The sequence below is a fragment of the Cricetulus griseus genome, chromosome 4, assembly GCF_003668045.3.
Source record: "Cricetulus griseus strain 17A/GY chromosome 4, alternate assembly CriGri-PICRH-1.0, whole genome shotgun sequence".
In the NCBI taxonomy this organism is placed as follows: Eukaryota; Metazoa; Chordata; class Mammalia; order Rodentia; family Cricetidae; genus Cricetulus; species Cricetulus griseus.
This window is the reverse complement of record NC_048597.1, coordinates 217288871-217307861: the sequence shown is the minus strand read 5'-3', so window position 1 is coordinate 217307861 and position 18991 is coordinate 217288871. Positions and strand designations below refer to the sequence as shown.

The 18991-nt window shown below is 43.2% G+C and overlaps 2 protein-coding genes and 1 long non-coding RNA gene across 7 annotated transcripts in view; 1 reads left to right on the top strand and 2 right to left on the bottom strand.

Annotated features, from left to right (window-relative positions):
• Nme6 (NME/NM23 nucleoside diphosphate kinase 6) overlaps positions 1-5391 on the bottom strand; it is a 9892-nt gene extending 4501 nt beyond the window's left edge. The window contains exons 1-3 of one of the 5 annotated variants that reach the window (XM_027414641.2): positions 5267-5391; positions 4616-4714; positions 2164-2260 (exon numbers count right to left, since the gene is read on the bottom strand). In XM_027414641.2, coding sequence (XP_027270442.1) covers positions 2164-2253 — 90 coding nt within the window. In that variant the 5' untranslated portion in view covers positions 2254-2260; positions 4616-4714; positions 5267-5391. Of the gene's footprint in view, positions 1-2163; positions 2261-4615; positions 4715-5021; positions 5050-5083 lie in introns of those variants that run through there. The other 4 variants (XM_027414642.2, XM_027414640.2, XM_027414639.1 and 1 more) reach the window with 4 other exon arrangements.
• A 215-nt stretch (positions 5392-5606) lies between these two features.
• LOC107979651 overlaps positions 5607-18991 on the top strand; it is a 29661-nt gene continuing 16276 nt past the window's right edge. The window contains exons 1-2 of the long non-coding RNA XR_003485145.2: positions 5607-5884; positions 13089-13185. This is a non-coding gene — a long non-coding RNA (uncharacterized LOC107979651). The remainder of the gene's footprint in view (positions 5885-13088; positions 13186-18991) is intronic.
• The window catches only part of Spink8 (serine peptidase inhibitor Kazal type 8 (putative)), a 31597-nt gene continuing 22968 nt past the window's right edge, over positions 10363-18991 (bottom strand). The window contains exons 5-6 of the mRNA XM_027414636.2: positions 14155-14197; positions 10363-10585 (exon numbers count right to left, since the gene is read on the bottom strand). Coding sequence (XP_027270437.1) covers positions 10553-10585; positions 14155-14197 — 76 coding nt within the window. The 3' untranslated portion in view covers positions 10363-10552. The remainder of the gene's footprint in view (positions 10586-14154; positions 14198-18991) is intronic.

Genomic DNA, 18991 nt, shown 5'->3' with positions numbered 1-18991 from the left:
CTACCACCCAGCCTGTCTGTTTTGTTCTTATTAGAAGCATTTCCTAAATATTAGAATTCACTGATATTTTGTCATTCTGCCCTCATCTTGTCTACTTCTATACTCTCCTTTTTGTCAATCTCGTTCACTCTACCATTTTGAATGGTAGTAGTGATTTCCCGGTACTGATCATCAGCTCAGGTTTTCCACTCCTGTCCTCAGGCCTATGAGTGTGACAAAATATGATTAAGCCACATTACATAACAAAACAGATTTTTATTTTCTATTGGGTTTGCAACAAAACGGATTTTGCAGATACAATTCAGGTTACTAATCAGTTGATTTTGCTTTAGCTAGAAGGAAGGTTCACCTGGTGGGACTATTCACGTAAGGGGCCAGCAAGATGGTTCAGTGGGTAAAGGCACTTGCTGTTAAGTCTGAGGACCCAAGTTCAATTCCCAGGATCCACATGGTAGAAGGCAAGAACCAACTTCTGTTTTTTTTTGTATGTTTTTTTGTTTTGTTTTTTTGGTTTTTTCGAGACATCGTTTTCCCTGTGGCTTTGGAGGCTGTCCTGGAACCAGCTCTTGTAGACCAGGCTGGTCTCGAACTCACAGAGATCCACCTGCCTCTGCCTCCCAAGTGCTGGGATTAAAGGCGTGCACCACCACCACCCAGTTTTTATTTTTTGGAAGAACCAACTTCTGTTAAGTTGTCCTCTGACACATGCTGTCTCTCTCATACACACATATAACAATCAAACATAATTAAAAAGTCACAAAGCCCCTTTAAAGCAGTTTTCTCTGGCCTGTGACTGAAAGCTAGAGAGTTTTGAAAAACACAAAGGATTAGCTACACCACTGCTTGTGGGAGGAATGTGGTTTATCTCTAGAAACCGAGGGTGGTTCCTGCCTGAAGGCTAGCAAGCACACAGGAACCATACTCTGCCAACAGCATTAACAATCCTGGAGCTGGGAAATCCGTAGATATTCTATGTGAGGCCGTAGGCAGTCCATACCATGTCTTTGGTCTCAAGAGTTGCTAAGCAGCAGATAACCCAGGAAAACCTCCTGACCTCTAAACTATGGAATCAGGAGACAACATGTACTGTTCAAAAAACAGTATTTTTATTATCTTATGAGTGTTTTGCTTGCATGTATTTCTCTGTAGCGTATATATGCCTAGTGTCTGAGGAAGCCAGAAGAGGGTGTTTATTCCCTGGACCTGGTGTTACAGATGGGTATGAGCCAACACATAGGTGCTGCAACAAAACCCAGGTCCTCTAGAACAGCCAGTGCTCTTAAGTGCTGAGCCGTCGCTCCAGCCTGAAATGAGTTGTTTTAAGCTATCTAATTCAGAATGTAGCAACTGATAACTAATATATACACACACACATATATATACACATATATTAGTTAAGACTAATATAATTAGTTTAAAAAGACAATATATATTAGGTAAACTAATATATTACACACACAGATTAGAGTTTTGTCTTTTGTTTAATTGGGGCTGGGCATGGTGCAATACATCTTTAATCCTAGCCTCTGGAGGCAGAGGCAGGTGGATCTCTAGGTTCTAGGCCAGCCTGGACTATATAGCAAATCTCAGGCCAGCTGAAGCTACACAATAAAACCTTGTTACAAACAAAATTGATTCAGGAAGATGATTTAGTGGGGAAGGGCATTTGCTGTGTAGGCATGAGGGCTTGAATTCAAATCCACAGCATTCATGTAAAATAATATAAAAATAATGCAAAAATTTTATTTCTTGTATTTTAGATATGCCCTAACTCTAAGAGTACAGTCTTCTTAGGGTCAGAGTCCATGGCTCTTAGCTCTTTTCTTTTTTTTTTTTTTTTAAGACAGGGTTTCTTTGTGTAGCCCTGGCTGTCCTGTAACTCGCTCTGTAGATCAGGCTGTTCTGGAACTCACAGAGATCCGTCTGTCTCTGCCTGGTTACCATCTTTTCTTGTTTATATGTATGTGGGTCTGTGTAGGTCAGACAACTTGCAAGAGTTCATTCTCTCCTTCCACCATGGATTAAACTCACGGCTTTCTATGCTGAGCAATCAGGCTGATCCATCTGGCTTTTCAGCTTCAGCAAGTAGCACTTGCCTAAGTTGTCACACATAGCCCCGTGGCACCTGAAACAGGGCAGTGGACGTGTGGGGCTCATTCTTACCTCCAGGACCAGTGGGTGGGCAACCGCATCAGGCTTGATCAGGGCTAGTGTCAGCTGGAGAGCCTGAGGACTTCGCAAGATGGAGGTCATCTTACCCCTGCCATCAGAGAGCTGGATTAAGGACCACGCAGTGTTGAGCGCTCAGCCCCTTCTACCCTGGAAGCCAAGTAGCCTTGCAAGTCAACCAGGGCCTTCACTCAAGACTCACTGAGCATCTGGCTGTTATACTGTAAGGCTGTATATGATACCTATTCATTTGCTTATTTGCACTCATGAAATTGTAGAGGGGACACTCAGGTTACCCCATGAGACATAGTCTGGTTTATGCTGCAAGTAAGGGCATCAGGGAGTCCGTCCCTGAAGACTTGATACTACCACCTGATTTTGCCAATTCTTTCATGTCTTCTAAACTCTTTTGTGGTTTTAACAAGGTTTATGATGTCCACTCTTAAGAACAGTCTAGCCACAATGACTTAGCCGGGCATTGGTGGCACATGCTTTTAATCCCAGCCCTTGGGAGGCAGAGGCAGGCAGTTCAAAGCCAGCCTGGTCTACAAAGTGAGTTCCAGGAGAGCTAGAGCTGTTATACAGAGAAACCTTGTTTCAAAAAAAAAACAAACAACAAAAACCCAACACACACACACACACACACACACACACACACACACACACACACACACACAAAGACTACAATGACTGCCATATCTCATAGTGGGTTTTTTGTTTGTTTGTTTGTTTTTGTTTTTTCGAGACAGGGTTTCTCTGTACCTTTCGGGGGCTGTCCTGGAACTTGAACTGTAGACAAGGTTGGCCTCATACTCACAGAGATCTGCCTGCCTCTGCCTCCCAGCACTGGGATTAAAGGAGTGTGCCACCAACACCTGGCCCCATAGTTTTTTTTCACCCACTGTAGAACTGAAAGATTGATTGACGACAAAAAAAGAAAAAAAAAAAGTGCCATTGGATAATAAAAAGGCTTCAACGCCACACACCATCTCTTATTATTCTTATCTAATATTATGGATAGTCTCCCCTGCCCATCACATCTGATAATATACCCAGCTGTCTTCAGTCACCAGATTTATACAACTGCAAGGTCATTGCCTGGTTGAACCTCTTTGTATGTGAAGCCGCTTGAATAGTATGTGGCACAAAGAGGCTTAGACAATGTCATTGATCAAATGAACTAACAAGATAGCCTTATCTCTATTCTCCTTTCTATTCCCAGTGTTCAATATTACTTAAGAGAATTCAATACATAATTGTGGAAATAATGTACAGACAATATTTCTAGGCCTGGTTAAACATCAGAGGTCACTTCCAACTGTGAGATTCTACTTACATGTGAGAATTTACTTTTGCAGGAGGAAAAATGTAAGCTGGGTGTAATTCTAGCACTTAGAGGCTGACTATACAGCCTGGACTATACAACCAGACCTTAACCAAGCCATACCAAACCAACCATGGCCTCAAAATATCATCTCTAACTGTTAACAAATACAGAGGTGTCCAGGGACATGAGCAGGGCAGAACCGGTCAACATTCTCTTTATTTTTAGCCAGAATATAGCTTAGTCAATCATGGTAGTAGTGCCAGGGGATGGCTGAAACAAACAAACAAACAAAAATCTATGCTAAGGTCTTTTCTGATCGTGTCTTCTTTACAGCTTATTACTGGAAGCTCCATTGTAGCCAAGCCCAATCTAACCAGTACAGGGTCAACATACTCACTTCACCTAATAATATTCTAGATGATAACATGGCGTCATGGCCAACTATACATGGGGATGTCCTTGAGACCTCCAGTTCCTAACTCCCCACCTTCACACTATTACCAGGTTCTAAAAACCTTACCTATACAATACATCTCAAAGTCCACACAAATCTCCTCCTTGTAACTGTCATGACCGGGGACTGCCATAGTCCCAGACTTCTGTGACACCCTCCTCAATGGTGTGTAGGCTTTCACTCTTGCCTCTCTAAATCTGTTCCACAGCAGCCACAGCAACAAAAGCTAATTATACAGTCCCCTCCTTGGCCCTCTACAGGGTATTCTGATTTTTGAAGACCTGGACCCTAGGCATAGTCTCCCAGCCTTTAACCTGCTCTGGTCCCTGGGTCTTCTGATCGCAGAAGACTTTAACTTCTCTGGCTTCATCTGGAGCCCCATCACCCTTAACTCTTTTGCTCCGGTTCAATAGGCATTTTCAGTCCCACCCCTTTCTGGCCTGACAAGCTTTGTGTAAGGAAGTGTCCACATCCCTCGTGTGCATCCCTCCCCCCTCCCCGCCTCCGTTATCTCCGACTTGCCTGTTTGCAAAGTCAGACTTTCTCAGGGCTCAAATGCTTCCTTCAGCTACATCTTCTCCACTAAAGCCCAGCCTCACGAAAGCAGGAGCCTGTTTCACTCACCATCCTCACCTTAGTTTCTACACAGGGTGCCTACTACGTACCTGGCTTTCCACAGTACTTAGCAGGGTAAATCAGTGCATGGGCTTGATCCAGCCATTTCAAGCAGGCAGTTAAGAGGTTTCCAAGGGAGGACAGGCAACCTGTAGAGGGGGTGTGGTTCCTTTACAAATGCCAATTGGTTAGGGCTCCCCTGGCTATTGGTTTACAAGAAAATGCTGTCATGTAATGAAAGGCAGGGGGAACTCTGTGAGTTCGAGGCCAGCCTGGTCTATAAAGCGAGTTGCAGGATAGCTGGAGCTGTTGCACTGAGAAACCCTGTCTCGAAAAACCAAAGGATCGAAAGAAAGAAAGAAAGAAAGAAAGAAAGAAAGAAAGAAAGAAAGAAAGAAAGGAAGGAAGGAAGGAAGAAGCTGGCTTGACTTAAAGGTCAGCCTATCAGCCAGTTACTAGTTTTACACGTCGCCGCGCCAGCTGAGGCCATCTCTTTGACTCCCACGCTGGCCACGTACTTGCTGGTCCCTCAACGCTACTTCTGCCCCGCTTCTGTAGCCACGCCCCGGCTTGAGTCCCGATCCGCCTACTGCCCCATTCTACGCTTCGAGCCGTACGATCTGGGCTTCTTTACTCCGGGCCAAAGCCCACCCGAACCTCAGCTATCCCGGCTCCAGTGCGGGCCTGGGCTCTGGGTTCACCTGGTCCTCCCGGCAACGCCCTAGGCCAGCAGGCACTGAGCTAGTTAGCCTGCGGGGTCCTTTGGGGTCCTTCAGGCACGGTGCTGGGCAGCCCTCCTCGGGTCCTGCTGTCTAGCGGCAGTAAAGTGTGTGTGTGAGTGTGTGTGTGTGTACGTGTGTGTCTCTGTGTGTGTGTGTGTGTGTGTGTGTCTGTGTGTACGTGTGTGTCTCTCTCTGTGTGTGACGTGTGTCTGTGTGTACGTGTGTCTCTCTCTGTGTGTGAGTGTGTGTGTGTGTCTGTGTGTACGTGTGTGTCTCTCTGTGTGTGTGACGTGTGTGTGTGTGTGACGTGTGTGTCTCTGTGTGTGTGTGTGACTTGTGTGTGTGTGACGTGTGTGTGTGTGTGACGTGTGTCTGTGTGTACGTGTGTGTCTGTGTGTACGTGTGTGTCTGTGTTTCCTACCGTGTAGCGCGGTAAAGTTGAGTGGCGAGCGCGCTCGCTCGTGTGTGACTGAGACTGAGAAGAAACAATAATCTGTTCAAGTTTGCTTATTTGACTTCAGGACTTGGATGCTCAGACATCGCACTCCTGGAATGCTGGAAGGAGGAGCTGCAGTGCTGACCGCTAGTTTACACAAGGTGTCTTCCTGAGAAAAGTCCATTTCTTTCTTTCTTTCTTTCTTTCTTTCTTTCTTTCTTTCTTTCTTTCTTTCTTTCTTTTTTTGAGACACTGTTTCTCTGTGTAGCCCGGCTCTCCTGGAACTGTCTCTGAAGACCAGGCTGGCCTCAAACTCCGTTTATTTGTTTGTGTAGCCCTGGCTGTCCTGGAACTCACTGGTTCTGTAGACCAAGGTGGCCTTGAACTCACAGAGATCCACCTGTCTCTGCTTTCCAAGTGCTGGGATTAAAGGAGTGTGCACCACCGCCTGGCCTATTTCTTTATTTAATTTTTTTTAATGTTACCCCACATGCATGTCTGGTGCCTAAGGAGCCTGGAGAGGGTGCTGGATCCATTGGAACTGGATTTAAAGATGGTTGTGAGCTTACATTTCCATATTGGGAATATAACCCAGGTTCTCAGGAAGAGCAGCCAGTGCTCTTAACTGCTGAGCCATCCCTCCAGCATGAAAATCCATTTATTTATTTTATGTGTATGGTATCTTTGTCTGTATATATGTCTGTGCAGCATGTGTGTGCCTGTTACCAGTAGAGGCAGAAGAAGCCATCAACCAATTTGGACTGGAGTTACAGATGTTTTTGAGCCACTGTGTGGGTGCAGTGTATTGAACCCAACTCCTCTGCTAGATCTGTGAGTGCTCTTAAACACTGAACCATCTCTCCAGTCTTATAGTCTGTTGTCTGTCTGTCTGGTGAAGGCATGAGTCCATTTCTGCTTTCACAAGATGAAATTAACCTTACCATTAGCCACTAGTCAGTCATTGCTTTAGTCTTACTTCCCAGATGGACCAGGCCCAGTTCTCCTTTTGTTGTTCATCCTTGTTAACATTCCTCTGGAATATGAGACTTCACTAGCTTTAAAACAATTGTCCTAACTCAGTTTTTCTTCAGCCTGTGTGGCTTCTTTATGCACATAAGACAAACTCATAGTGGGAGATTGTTGTTTTGACCGTTCTCGACAATAAACCAGCGTAATAGAAGTAAGGGCAAATATAGTTTAGCAGGATGAAGTGGTTTATTCAGAACTGGTGTTAGGGACCAACAAAGAAGCCAGGGTCAGTGGTGGTGCATACCCTTGATCCCAGTACTCAGGAGGCAGAGGCAGTCAGATCTCTATGAGTTCAAGGCCAGCCTGATTCACATAGTGAATTCCAGGACATCTAGGGCTCTGTAGGGAGACCCCGACTTGAAAAATAAAAACAAGGGCTGGAGAGATGGCTCAGTGATTAAGAGCACTGACTGCTCTTTCAAAGGACCCAGATTCAATTCCCAGCACCCACCTGGCAGCTCACATTTGTCTGTAACTCCAGTTTCAGGGGAACTGGCAACCTTTCACAGACATACATGCAGATAAAACACCAGTGCACATAAAATAAAAGTAAATAAATTTAAAAAAAACGAAAAAGAACCGACAAAAAGGAGTGACAGGTAGGTGGAGGTCAAATTATTAGGTCTCTTGATAATCTAAGGAGCTGTTATACTGTATCTTAATGTGGGAACCAGATATGCCTGCCTTCTAACTCTGTTACTTCAATACCAAGGCTTAGGAGCTTCACTTGGAACACAGCAATAATAATAAGCATATGTGAGATGTGAGCCGGGCGTTGGTGGCGCACGCCTTTAGTCCTAGCACTCAGGAGGCAGAGGCAGGTGGATCTCTGTGAGTTCAAGGCCAGCCTGGTCTCCAGAGCGAGTGCCAGGATAGGCTCCAAAGCTACACAGAGAAACCCTGTCTCGGAAAAAACAAAACAAAACAAAAAAACATTTGTGTCAGTAACAAAAATGGAAGATATCAGAACATTGTTTTACACCCACAGATCTAGAAAACACTCCAATGTACAGATTCTTCTGGCTTCCAGGCAAAATTTGTCTTAGTTTTCAATTTTTTAAGCTTATTTATTTTTATTATGTACATTGGTATTTTGCCTGCATGCATGTCAGTGAGGTTGTCAGATCTTGGAGTTAAGTTGTGAGCTGCCATGTGGGTGTTGGGAATTGAACTCAGGTCCTCTGGAAGAGCAGTCAGTGCTCTTAATCACTGAGCCATCTCTTTAGCAGTTTTTTGTTTGTTTGTTTTGTTTTTTGTTTTTTTTCGAGACAGGGTTTCTCTGTGGCTTTGGAGGCTGTCCTGGAACTCGCTCTTGTAGACCAGGCTGGTCTCAAACTCACAGAGATCCACCTGCCTCTGCCTCCTGAGTGGTGGGACTAAAGGCGTGCGCCACCAACGCCCGGCTATTTTTCAGTTCTTAATGTTGCCAAGACCCAATAGATCTGATAATAATTATGAAATGGTAAAAGTACTGTGAAAATTTTGATTCAATTCTATTGGGACTCAGGAAGTTCCATGGCAGCTTTTCAGGCTTCATTTTGTGAGTCTAAACTCAGTTGGGAAAAATCACCTATTAAGAAGTTAGTTAGCGGGCAGTGATGGTGCACACTTTTACTCCCAGCACTCAGGAGGCAGAGGCAGGCGGATCTCTGTGAGTTTGAGACCAGACAGCTAGTTCCAGGACAGCCTCCAAAGCCACAGAGAAACCCTGTCTCGAAAAACCAAAAAGAAAAAAAAAAGAAGAAGAGATTAGTTAATGATGGGCTAGCAGATGACTCAGTAGATAAAAGCATTTGCCGCCAAGCTGGATGACTGGAGTACAATCCCCAAGATGCATGTGGAGTAAGGAGAGAATCACCCCTCACCCCTAGGTTGTCCTCTGACCTCCACATGTGTGCTGTGGTATGTAAGTGCACACAAAAACAAATATAATAATAATAATAATAATAAAACCCTAGGGGCTGGAGAGATGGCTCACTGGTTATGAGTACTTGCTGCTCTTGCGGAGGACCTGGGCTCGGTTCCCATTGCCCACATGGCAGCTCACAACTGCCTATAAACTGACTGCTCATATGTACACAGGGCTGAACACTTGAGATGACATAAGCTGTCAGCGAGCTTGTGCCTGGAGGAAACTGATTCTCAGCTGGCATTCATTGCCTGTAGCTCTTAATCTAGGGGTGGGGACTTAAGAAATTTCTTTCATCTGTGTTGGCATGACAACTGGTGGTGTCATTATGCAGGTCTTGTTTAGGAAACCATATTGTTGAGATTTCATGGGTACAGCTTCCCTGCCATGGCTAGAAGACACCATCTTGCCAAAGGCATCCTGGTCCACTGGCTCTTATAATATTTGTGCTCCCTTGGCCAGATTTGCAGCACCAGACTCGTGTTTCCCCTTGGGAAGCAGGCCTTCAATACAGTCAGAAAGCAGATGGTAACCCCCCGTCTGCCGTGTCACCATTGCCATGCTAGTCTTGATGATAGTTCACAAGGTTCAGAGCCTCATAAGACAGCTGATGACTTTTTCCTCCCTTAGCAACCTGCAAGCTCTTTATGTTGTTGTTGCCATTTATTAAATGAGAATATACTTCTCAAGCATTTTTGTTGTTGAATTTACAATTTGCCTTCAGTTTCCCATGTAGCTGGGGTTGCAGATCTGCTCCATCCGATCTGGCTGAAGTTTGAGTCTCAGATGCCTTACTGGGAAGTATTTAGAAACATTACTATCACCAGAATCACTCTAATTTCATACTCAACAAATTTTCTTTCAACAAAACCCTGAATTCCAAGCTGGGGACAGTTCAGTGGTTAAGGGCATGTGCTGCTCTTGCAGAGGATCCAAGTCAGGTAGCTCAGCCACCTGTGACTCAAGCTCTAATGCCTATGGCTCTTGTGGGCACCTGTACATATACATATCTAGACACATTCACATAATTTAAAAATAAATCTTGGGAACTGGAGAAGTGATTCAGCAGTTAAGAGTACTTGCTGCTCTTAGAGCAGACCAGGGTTTGATTCCTAGCATCCACGTGGTGGCTCCACTTCCAGGAATTTGACACCCTCTTCTGATACAATAGCATCACATATGCTTGTGGTACACAGACATACATGTAGGGAAAACATTCCTATACATACTTAAAGAAAATGTGAATCCCTTTTATGGTGTAGTTGTTAAGAGACATGCTGATAGTTACATGGTTAACAGGACACATACCCAACTTAATATGACCAAAGCCCCTCAGCTTGTACATATTGCTGCTACTGAGATATTTATTCCCTTATTTTGCATTTCATTGGGGTTTTTTATCATAATTTGTGAGAAAATATGGAGGGATGAGAACACAGAATATCTGATTTTTTTGTTTGTTTTGCTTTTCAAGACAGGGTTTCTCTGTGTAGCCTTGGCTGTCCCAGAACTCACTCTGTAGACTAGGCTGGCCTAGAACTCACAGAGATCCACCTGTGTCTGGGATCAAAGGCGTGCTCCACCACTGCCCAGCAAGAAAAGGTTCTTATTAACTGAGAAAATGTTTACCAACCAAACTTATGCTGAGAATAATTTATTGAAGAAGTAAATCAATGAATCTAATTCAAGTATATCTTCTACTATAGGATGCATTTCTCAAGGAGCTATATCCTTTTTTTTTTTTTTCCTCCAGACATTGGAGATTTAACCTAAGGCTTCATACATGCTAGGCAAGTACAGTACCAGGAACTCCAGCCCCTGTCCCCCAGAGTATTGGGTATCTTTGAAGACTCAGCCTTCATGCTTTACTTGGCTGAGGATCCAGTAACTTTTATGTTTGTTCATTGTCTTCCAAGGAGTAAATCTGTAAGAGAAATATTTGCTTAGAGAAATTGAAGTGAGTGAAATTAAGAGAAAAGTTACTGCATTGTTAACCGTACATACCCACAGTATGCTGTTGTTCATTAAATGGGAATATACTTCTCAAGCATTTTTGTTGTTGAGTTTGCAATTTGCATTGAATTTGCAATTCTGAACCAGTCTCCCATGTAGCTGGGGTTGCAGATCTGTTTCATCCGACCCAGCTTAAGTTTGTTTTGAGCCTGACCCCTGAACTGAGGCTGGCTAGAGACATTCTGATTTCATTGAAGGATGAAAAGAAGTCGGAGTAGAAGAGGGCAGAGAAGAGAACAAAGGGTGTGGGTGCCTGTGTGATTCTGGAGCTCCACTCCAGAGCAGATGGGAGGTAGAGGGAGAGACATACGGGGGTTAGACCTTGGGCTGTATGAAGAGCAGAATGGGAGACCTATCCCCATATTCTCAACACAGCCCTATCGGTTCTCAGCTCAGAGGGTTTGAAGCAAATCATACGGCCTCTCCAGACCCCTGCTGATTTGCCTGTGAGATGTAGCTAAGGGCTGTGCCTTGAAAGCTCCTGTGAGGGGGTGAGGGAGGAGCTAACTAAATCAAGGGTGTGACACTAGTCAGGAAGAAGGGCTGGGGTTAGCTGTAAGGACCAGCCTTCCTCCTGTTGTGCAAGTCTCTGGGGAGGAACTGCCATCCATCCATCCATCCATCCATCCATCCATCCATCCATCCATCCATCCATCCATTTCCTTTTGCTTCACACCATGATAAACATTGCCATAAACTTCTATGTCACTTTGCAAAGCTATGAGAAAATTTCTTTGTCATTTTCTATGTTTGGAAATGCTGGTCTGTAGTATACATATTACATAATTTGTTACATTTTCTAAAACATGTGAGATTGTTCTCAGTGACTTTTAAGTCCTCATTGTTCCCAGAGATTGAGAGAATCAATATTTAGTCTCCACCAGCACAGGGTACTTCCCCACTTCCTGACTTTTCCCAGTAAATTGGCATCTCATATTATTTCAGTTTGAATTTGTGTAGTTATTCCAGAGCATCTGTGCAGGCTTTATGTGTCAAATAGCTCATGAGCAAGCCCAACTGCACATTCTCTGTCTCTGATTTTTGTTTTAGAAACAGGGTCTTACAGTGGAGGCAAGGCTGATCTCAAATCTGCAATCTTCCTGGTTAGCCTCCCAAATGTGAGCATTTCAGATTTGGCTTTTCTCTTTCTTCTGTAAATCAGTCTTTGCCTATTTCTTTTGTAACTTTTCCCTGAATATTAAGAACATATATAAGCTGGGTGTTGTAGTCCATGGCTTTAATTCGGGCACCCTGAAGGCAGCTAGATCGCTGTGAGTTCAAATTCAGCCTCGTCTACATAGAGAGTTCCAGGATAGCCAGGGCTACATAGTGAGACCCTGTCTCAAAACCAAAAACAAACAAAAGTCCCCCCAAAAAAACAAAAAAAAGGAAAAAGAGAAAAAAATGGATAAATAAATAAAGAGGCATATTCTTGTTTTTCACCTGAGATATGGGATGTTGAAATGATAAAATATCCCTTCAGGTTCTGCCAGCTGTCTGCTAATTCATCCACAGTGTTCTTCATTTATCAGTGATCTGTCATCAGTTGGAATAATCATGGAAATAAAATATTGTCTAACACAGTTTAGAGAAAACTATCATAGTCTTAATGTTTAACTCATAATTCAAGAGAATGGATTGTTTCTCTCTTAAGTCAGATAGTTTTTTTTTGTTGTTGTTGTTGTTGTCTTTTAGTTTTGGAGACAGTGTTTCATTGTGTAACTCTGGCTGTCCTGGAACTCATTTTGTAGACCAGGTTGGCCTGCCTCTGCCTTGCAAGTGCTGGGATTAAAGGCCAGGGTCTCTTTACGAAGCCCTGGCTGGCCTGGAACTGTCTGGCCTCAAATTCACAGAACTCCTCCCCTGTGTTGGGATGAAAGGTATGTGTCAAGACACTCAGCTTTTTTGCTTGTTTGTTTGTTTTGATGCATCTGAGTGTTTTGCTTGTGTGTGTATATCTGTGCACCGTTTTGTGCCTGTGGAGGTCAGAAAAGGGCACTGGATCTCCTGGAGCTGAGTTATAGATGGTTGTGAGCCACCAGGTAGGTCCTGGAAATTAAATAGGGCTTCTGGAAGAACAAGTAGTCTTCTTAACCACCGGTCTGGCCCTTTTTCTTTTCATTGTTGTTTTTATTTTTATTTGTTTATTTTCTTTTTGAGACAACGTTTCATATAGCCCAGGTTGGCTTCAAACTTATATAGCTAAGGATGACCTTGAATTTCTGATCCTTCTGCCTCTATCTCCAACTGCTGAGATAACAGGTATACACCACTTTGGCTCAGCTCTATTTTTAATATTCAAGTTGAAAGCTTGAATTTGACACAAGGGCCAGTCCTCCCTCATGCTGAACAAGAATGACTGCTGGTAGCAGACAGCTTTCAGACTTTAAAGGCAGTATTACTTCACCTTGCAGATTGCAGTGTGCTAGATGCCCAGAAGTCCCTGCTGAGTCTTGAGATGTGTATGGACAGTAATCCTGCAACTTGTTTGACCTGTCTCTAACCTCAAGGGTAAGACCCCAGAATCTTCTATTTGGTCATATCAAGCTTGTAGGTTCTGATTTCTTTTAGTTTATCATTGAATTTTAGGCTTGGTTAACTATACTTATTCTCTGTTTCTCTGTGTCTTAGGGCATCTCTATAGGCAGTGTGCTGGGTTTTCTCTGTCTTTAGTCTAAGAATGCCTGTCTCTCCTCCCCTGCTTCCCCTCCTTCCCTCTCCTTCCCTCCATGCACAGCATCTCTGAGTTTCTAGGCTCGCTCTGACATTGGATTGGCTAGTTCTTAAATTTTAGATGATTGGGAAAGTTGGAAGATGCCTTAGAAGATGCCAAGGAACTAATTAGATGTTGTAATGGCAATGGAGGTGTGTAAAGAAATGTCTAAACTTAGCAGTGAACTCTGAAGAATGTTGGGGTGAAGGATATCTCCAAGTCTGTGTAATATACTTCATCAAACACAGAGAGAAATAGAGGAAAGACATATGCCAAAATTCTCTTTTTTTTTTTCAATCTGTATGACAGTTGTATGGGATTCATTTTACCACTGTCTCTCCCTTTATGCATTTTGACAATATTCTTAACAAACTGTTACAAATCCTCGATAACAGGCTAGTGAAATGTCTGAGAGATTAAGAGAAAATGCTGCACAAATGTGAGGACTTGAGTTTGAATTCCCAGGACAGAGTAAAAACCTGGGCATGGCTGTGAGTTCCTCCCTGTAAATAGCATTGGGGAATAGAATTGAGGCAGGTGGATCCTGAGAGGGAGATATCCTGTCTCAGGGCAACAGGGCAAAGAGCAAGTAAAAAGTCACACAAAAAAGATACCTGGCAGCCTGTTTGTGTGTGTGTACATATATCCAAATACTCATGCATAAACCACAAGCACATATACAACTCCCACTTAAATTCTTGGCAATGAGCTGTTAAATGTATGTGATTTACTTTAAAAAATGAAAAAAGAAAAGTGACTTTACTTACACATTCTCCATCATGCATTTTAATTATGGTTCTTTCTTCATACCTGGAAGAAAATTATATTATGATTATTTTTGTTCTGTTATATGCCATAAACCATGAGAAACTCTTTCTTGGTAGTGTTAGGCAAAGTCAAGAAAGAAATACTTTGTTAATGACAGTGAATTAATATATATATATATATATATATATATATATATATTTATTTTAAGATTTTATTTTTTTTATTATGTATACAGTTATCTGCATGCATGCTTGCACACCAGAAAGGGGCACCAGATCTCATTACAGATGGTTGTGAGCCACCATGTGGTTGCTGGGAATTGAACTCGGGTCCTCTGGAAGGGCAGCCAGTGCTCTTAACCTCTGAGCCATCTCTCCAGCCCGAATTAATATATATTATACATAATGTATTTACTTTATTTTGTTTTATGTGTGTGTTGCCTGCATGTATATCTGTGTACCTATGGAAGTCAGAAGAGGGTGAGTTTGGGCCCAGCCTACATTCTGTCTAGCTCCAGGGGATCCAATGACCTCTTCTGGCTTCCATAGGACCTGTACTAACATGTGTCATGCTTGTGTGTGTATGTGCACATGCATACTCGAACATGCACAAACACATACATACACAATTAAAACACAATGATCTTAAAGAAGAACATACTATGAACATTTATATCAATGAATTAGATAACCTAGATGACACTGAAAATTTCACAGAAACACAATTATCTAAACTGAGTGATGAAAAAAATAAAACAACTCAGCAGACCTCCAAATACAGAAGTTAAATCTGTGATCCAAACCTCCCAACTGGTCTTGTTCAGGCAACCATATCACTGGGAAACAGTACCTGCATAATGACCACACCATGCTAACATGGGCAGCAGGGTGGCAGAGGGGTGGGGTTGGGGGATCTCACAAGGCCCCACCCTAGATGATGAGCCACAGCCAGTGACTTCTGAGAGGATGAGGATCAGTTTTCTCCAGGAAGAAGTCCCTGTCTTAGGTTTCCCACCTCAGATGGTCAGCCCTAAGCTCAAGTACACATAAGCAAGCATAAATGAACTCAGTAGGGTGTACGTGTTTACTATTAGGGTCCTGGAGGAGTCCCACACAAAAGACCACCATCCATATATACAATAGGCAAGAGCATTTTAATTCCAGCATGTTGGGGCCTGCCATCCCACACAAAGGAAAATGGGGAAGACCCTGGGAGTTCATAGGCTCATAGGCTCCTTTTAAGCACAACAGAAGGGGAGTTCCTAGGGCAGTTAGGTCATTTTAGAAATGATTGGCTCAAACAAGTGGCAGTCATATTACTGCATTCTAACTGGCCAGGGCTAGTCAGGGGCTGGTCAGGGCTACAGTTTTCCATCTTTGGGCAGGCCTGGACAAGTCCAGCTGCAGTGGAGTCTGTCTGGCCTAGTACATACCGACTGTGGGGGCTGGCTCAGTGGCCGGCTTGGCGCATCCTATCTCCCTTGTCCCTGTTGTTAGGGGCACCAGTGATTGATTACTCTTCGTTCATGGCTCTCTCAGAAACTGCTTGTTCAGTCTCAGGAAACTGAAATTGGGGCCTGATCTCTGAGAGAGAAGCAGCTTGTTATGGCATCTGCTCTATCCTCTCATTTCCATGTGAAAATAATAATGAAAGAAATCAAGAGGGATTGTGGAGGGGACTCACAGGAGTTGGAGAGGGAAGAGGGAAGGGTGGGATGATGTAAATATGGTATTATGTATAAAATTCTCAAAAACAAAAAAGCTAAGTTAAAAAACAAAACAAACAAAACCTAACAGGGTTGGTGAAATGGGTTAACATGGAAACCCACCTGCTGCCAAGGTGACAACCTGAGCTTCTCCCTAGAGTGGAAGGAGAGAGTCAACCCCTTCCAGTTGCCCTCTGACCTCCACATGTGCACTGTGGCATGTGCAAGTGCCTCTTCCCCAAATAAATAAAGTGTGAGCCGGGCGTTGGTGACGCACGCCTTTAGTCCCAGCACTTGGGAGGCAGAAGTGGGCGGATCTCTGTGAGTTTGGGGGCAGCCTGGTCTCCAGAGTGAGCGCCAGGACAGGCTCCAAAGATACACAGAGAAACCCTGTTTCAAAAAACCAAAAAAAAGTAAATAAGTAAAATGTGATTTTTTTTTTAAATGAAAGGATTCTAGACAGAAACTTGAATTCCTACACAGAAAGTCAAGTGTAGTGGCCAGACTGGTCTATAGCAAGTCTGAGGTCAGCTTACTTTTTTTTTTTTTTAATGAGACCCTGTCTCAGCTGAAACAGACAAACTTGAATCTATGTGAAGAATCACACAGCCAGTAGTGGGCAGCTCTTATTAAAATAGAAAAGACAATGAAATCTATTTTTTATTTGTTCATCTTTTTCTCCTGATTCAAAAGAAAACAGCAGTCGTTAACTGACATACAATAGTTAATCCTGTGTTAACTGGTATACAATGGGTAAAGGTAAAGTTTGTATAATGACCACTCAAAGAAAGGAATACATACATACCTTCTTCTTTTTCCCTCCCTCCCTCCCTCCCTCCCTCCCTCTTTCCCTTCCATTCCTTCCTCCCTTCCTTCTTTCCTTCCTTTCTTTTTCCAAGACAGGGTTTCTCTGTGTAGCCCTAGCTGTCTTGGAACTCACTTTGTAGACCAGGTTGGCCTTGAACTCTGATATTTGCCTGCTTCTGCCTCTCAAGTGCTGGGATTAAGGGCATGCATGGCAATGCCCAGTTGACATCTTTATTTGTAATTGCTGTAAATCCAGATTAGATTGCTATAAAGTTTATTTGTGACCCAGGGAAGCTGCTAAGAAAATATTTTAATTAATTATTTAATTAACTATTTATTTGTTTATTTTGAGAGAGAGTTTCTCTGTGTCATATGGACTGTCCTACTCTGTAGACCAGGCTGGCCTCTGACTCAGAGATCTGCCTGCCTCTGCTTCCTGAGTGCTGGGATTAAAGGTATGCACCACCACCAACCAGAGAAAATGTTTTATTATACTTATTTTTCTTTAAGATTTATTTATTTATTTATCATGTATACAGTGCGTGCCAGAAGAGGGCACCAGATCACATTATAGATGGTTGTGAGCCACCATGTGGTTGCTGGGAATTGAACTCAGAACCTCTGGAAGAGCAGCAGTCAGTGCTCTTAACCCCTGAGCCCTCTCTCCAGCCCCTATTATACTTATTTTTTATTTTGTTTGTTTCTTTTAGGTAGATTCACTATGCAGCTTTGGCTGGCCTAGAGGTTCCTTTGTAGACAGGCTAGCTTCGAACTTACAAAGATCTGCCTCCCTTGTGCTGGGATCACAAGATGTACACTGTAACTATTTTTGAATTCTTGGGGGTGTTGAACACAGGGCATCACATATACCAAGGAAGAGTTTTACCACTGAGCTATGTCCACAGATGAAGAATTTTATTTGTCTCTTTATTGTGTGTGTAGATATGTCTATTCATGTGTATGTGCAGTGTGAATGGGGTATATGTGTGTGCTGTCTATGTGTGTGTGCAGTGTGAATGGGGTATATGTGTGTGCTGTCTATGCATGTGTGTGTGCAGTGTGAATGGGGTATATGTGTGTGCTGTCTATGCATGTGTGTGTGCAGAGACCTGCTTCTGAGTGTGCATGTGGAGACCAGAGGTGTTACAATACATCTTTCCGCCAAAAGCCGCCTGAGCCCTACCACCGAGTCAGGGCCCCAATTAATGCACAGAGACTTATATTAGGTACAAATGCTGCTTGGCCAATGACTAGGATTCTCATCTGTTAGCTCAGTCTTAATTATCATAAATCTATATATTTTATAAGACTTATCTTATCAGACGCCTTCCATTGGTGCCCTCCCTTGCTGGTGGATCACATCTCAAATCTGAAGGAAGAGCGAAGGGGGAAAAGGGACCACTTCCTGCTTGTCCTTCCTTAAATATGAGTCTCCCTGCTATGTCATTTCCTGCCTGGATCATCATTTCTTTACTGCATTTCCCAGAATCCTCTTTGACTCCTAGTCCCATCTAACTTGCTGCCTCATTGGCCAAACAGTACTTTATTTAACAATCAATAAGATGAACATACACAGAGGTACATTCCCCATCATCTCCTCTTTTCTGTCTAAATAAAAAGAAGGATAACTTATCTTTTATAATAACTGAAGAAAACTACAACCATAACTATCTGTCTTCAACTCTATCAAAGACCACAGAAGGATAATATAAACTCTAGAATTGACAGAGACATCTTGCTACCTGGACAGTCACCCAAAGTTCCTCTGTAACGTTGGGGCATCCATCTTCAGTCCATAGGCCACAGTGTGTCTGGCACACTTCTCCATTTCAACAGAACCTTTCAGGACTGTCTTGTTTTGTAAGTTCAGCAGTCACTTTCTTGTGGGTCCTGCATGTCCAGTTTATACAGCAACAAACAGTCCAGACAATAGCAGTTTCTTGTCCAAATGGCTAATCTGAGCCTGCTCTGTATCATTTTACCTTATTCCCTTGAGATAGGGTCTCTCACTGATCTTAGAGCTTGGCTGGTGATGACAAGCCCAGTTACACTCCTGTCTCTGTTCCCCCAGCACTGGAGTTGCTGCCATGCCTGGCTTCCTTGTGTGGGTGTTGGGAATTTGAACTCTGGTGGTCATGTTGGCCCCACAAGTATTCTTCCCCATGGAGCAATTTCCCCAATCCCTGATTTTTTTTTAATATAGTAAAAGTGAGTTTGTATATAACAGTGTCTCTTGGTCTGTGGTGCTCTGGGTCCCCACTGCTCTGTAACTGACAGTTATCTGTGCCAGTCATTGAGGCTGACCATACATTTACTTCACAACT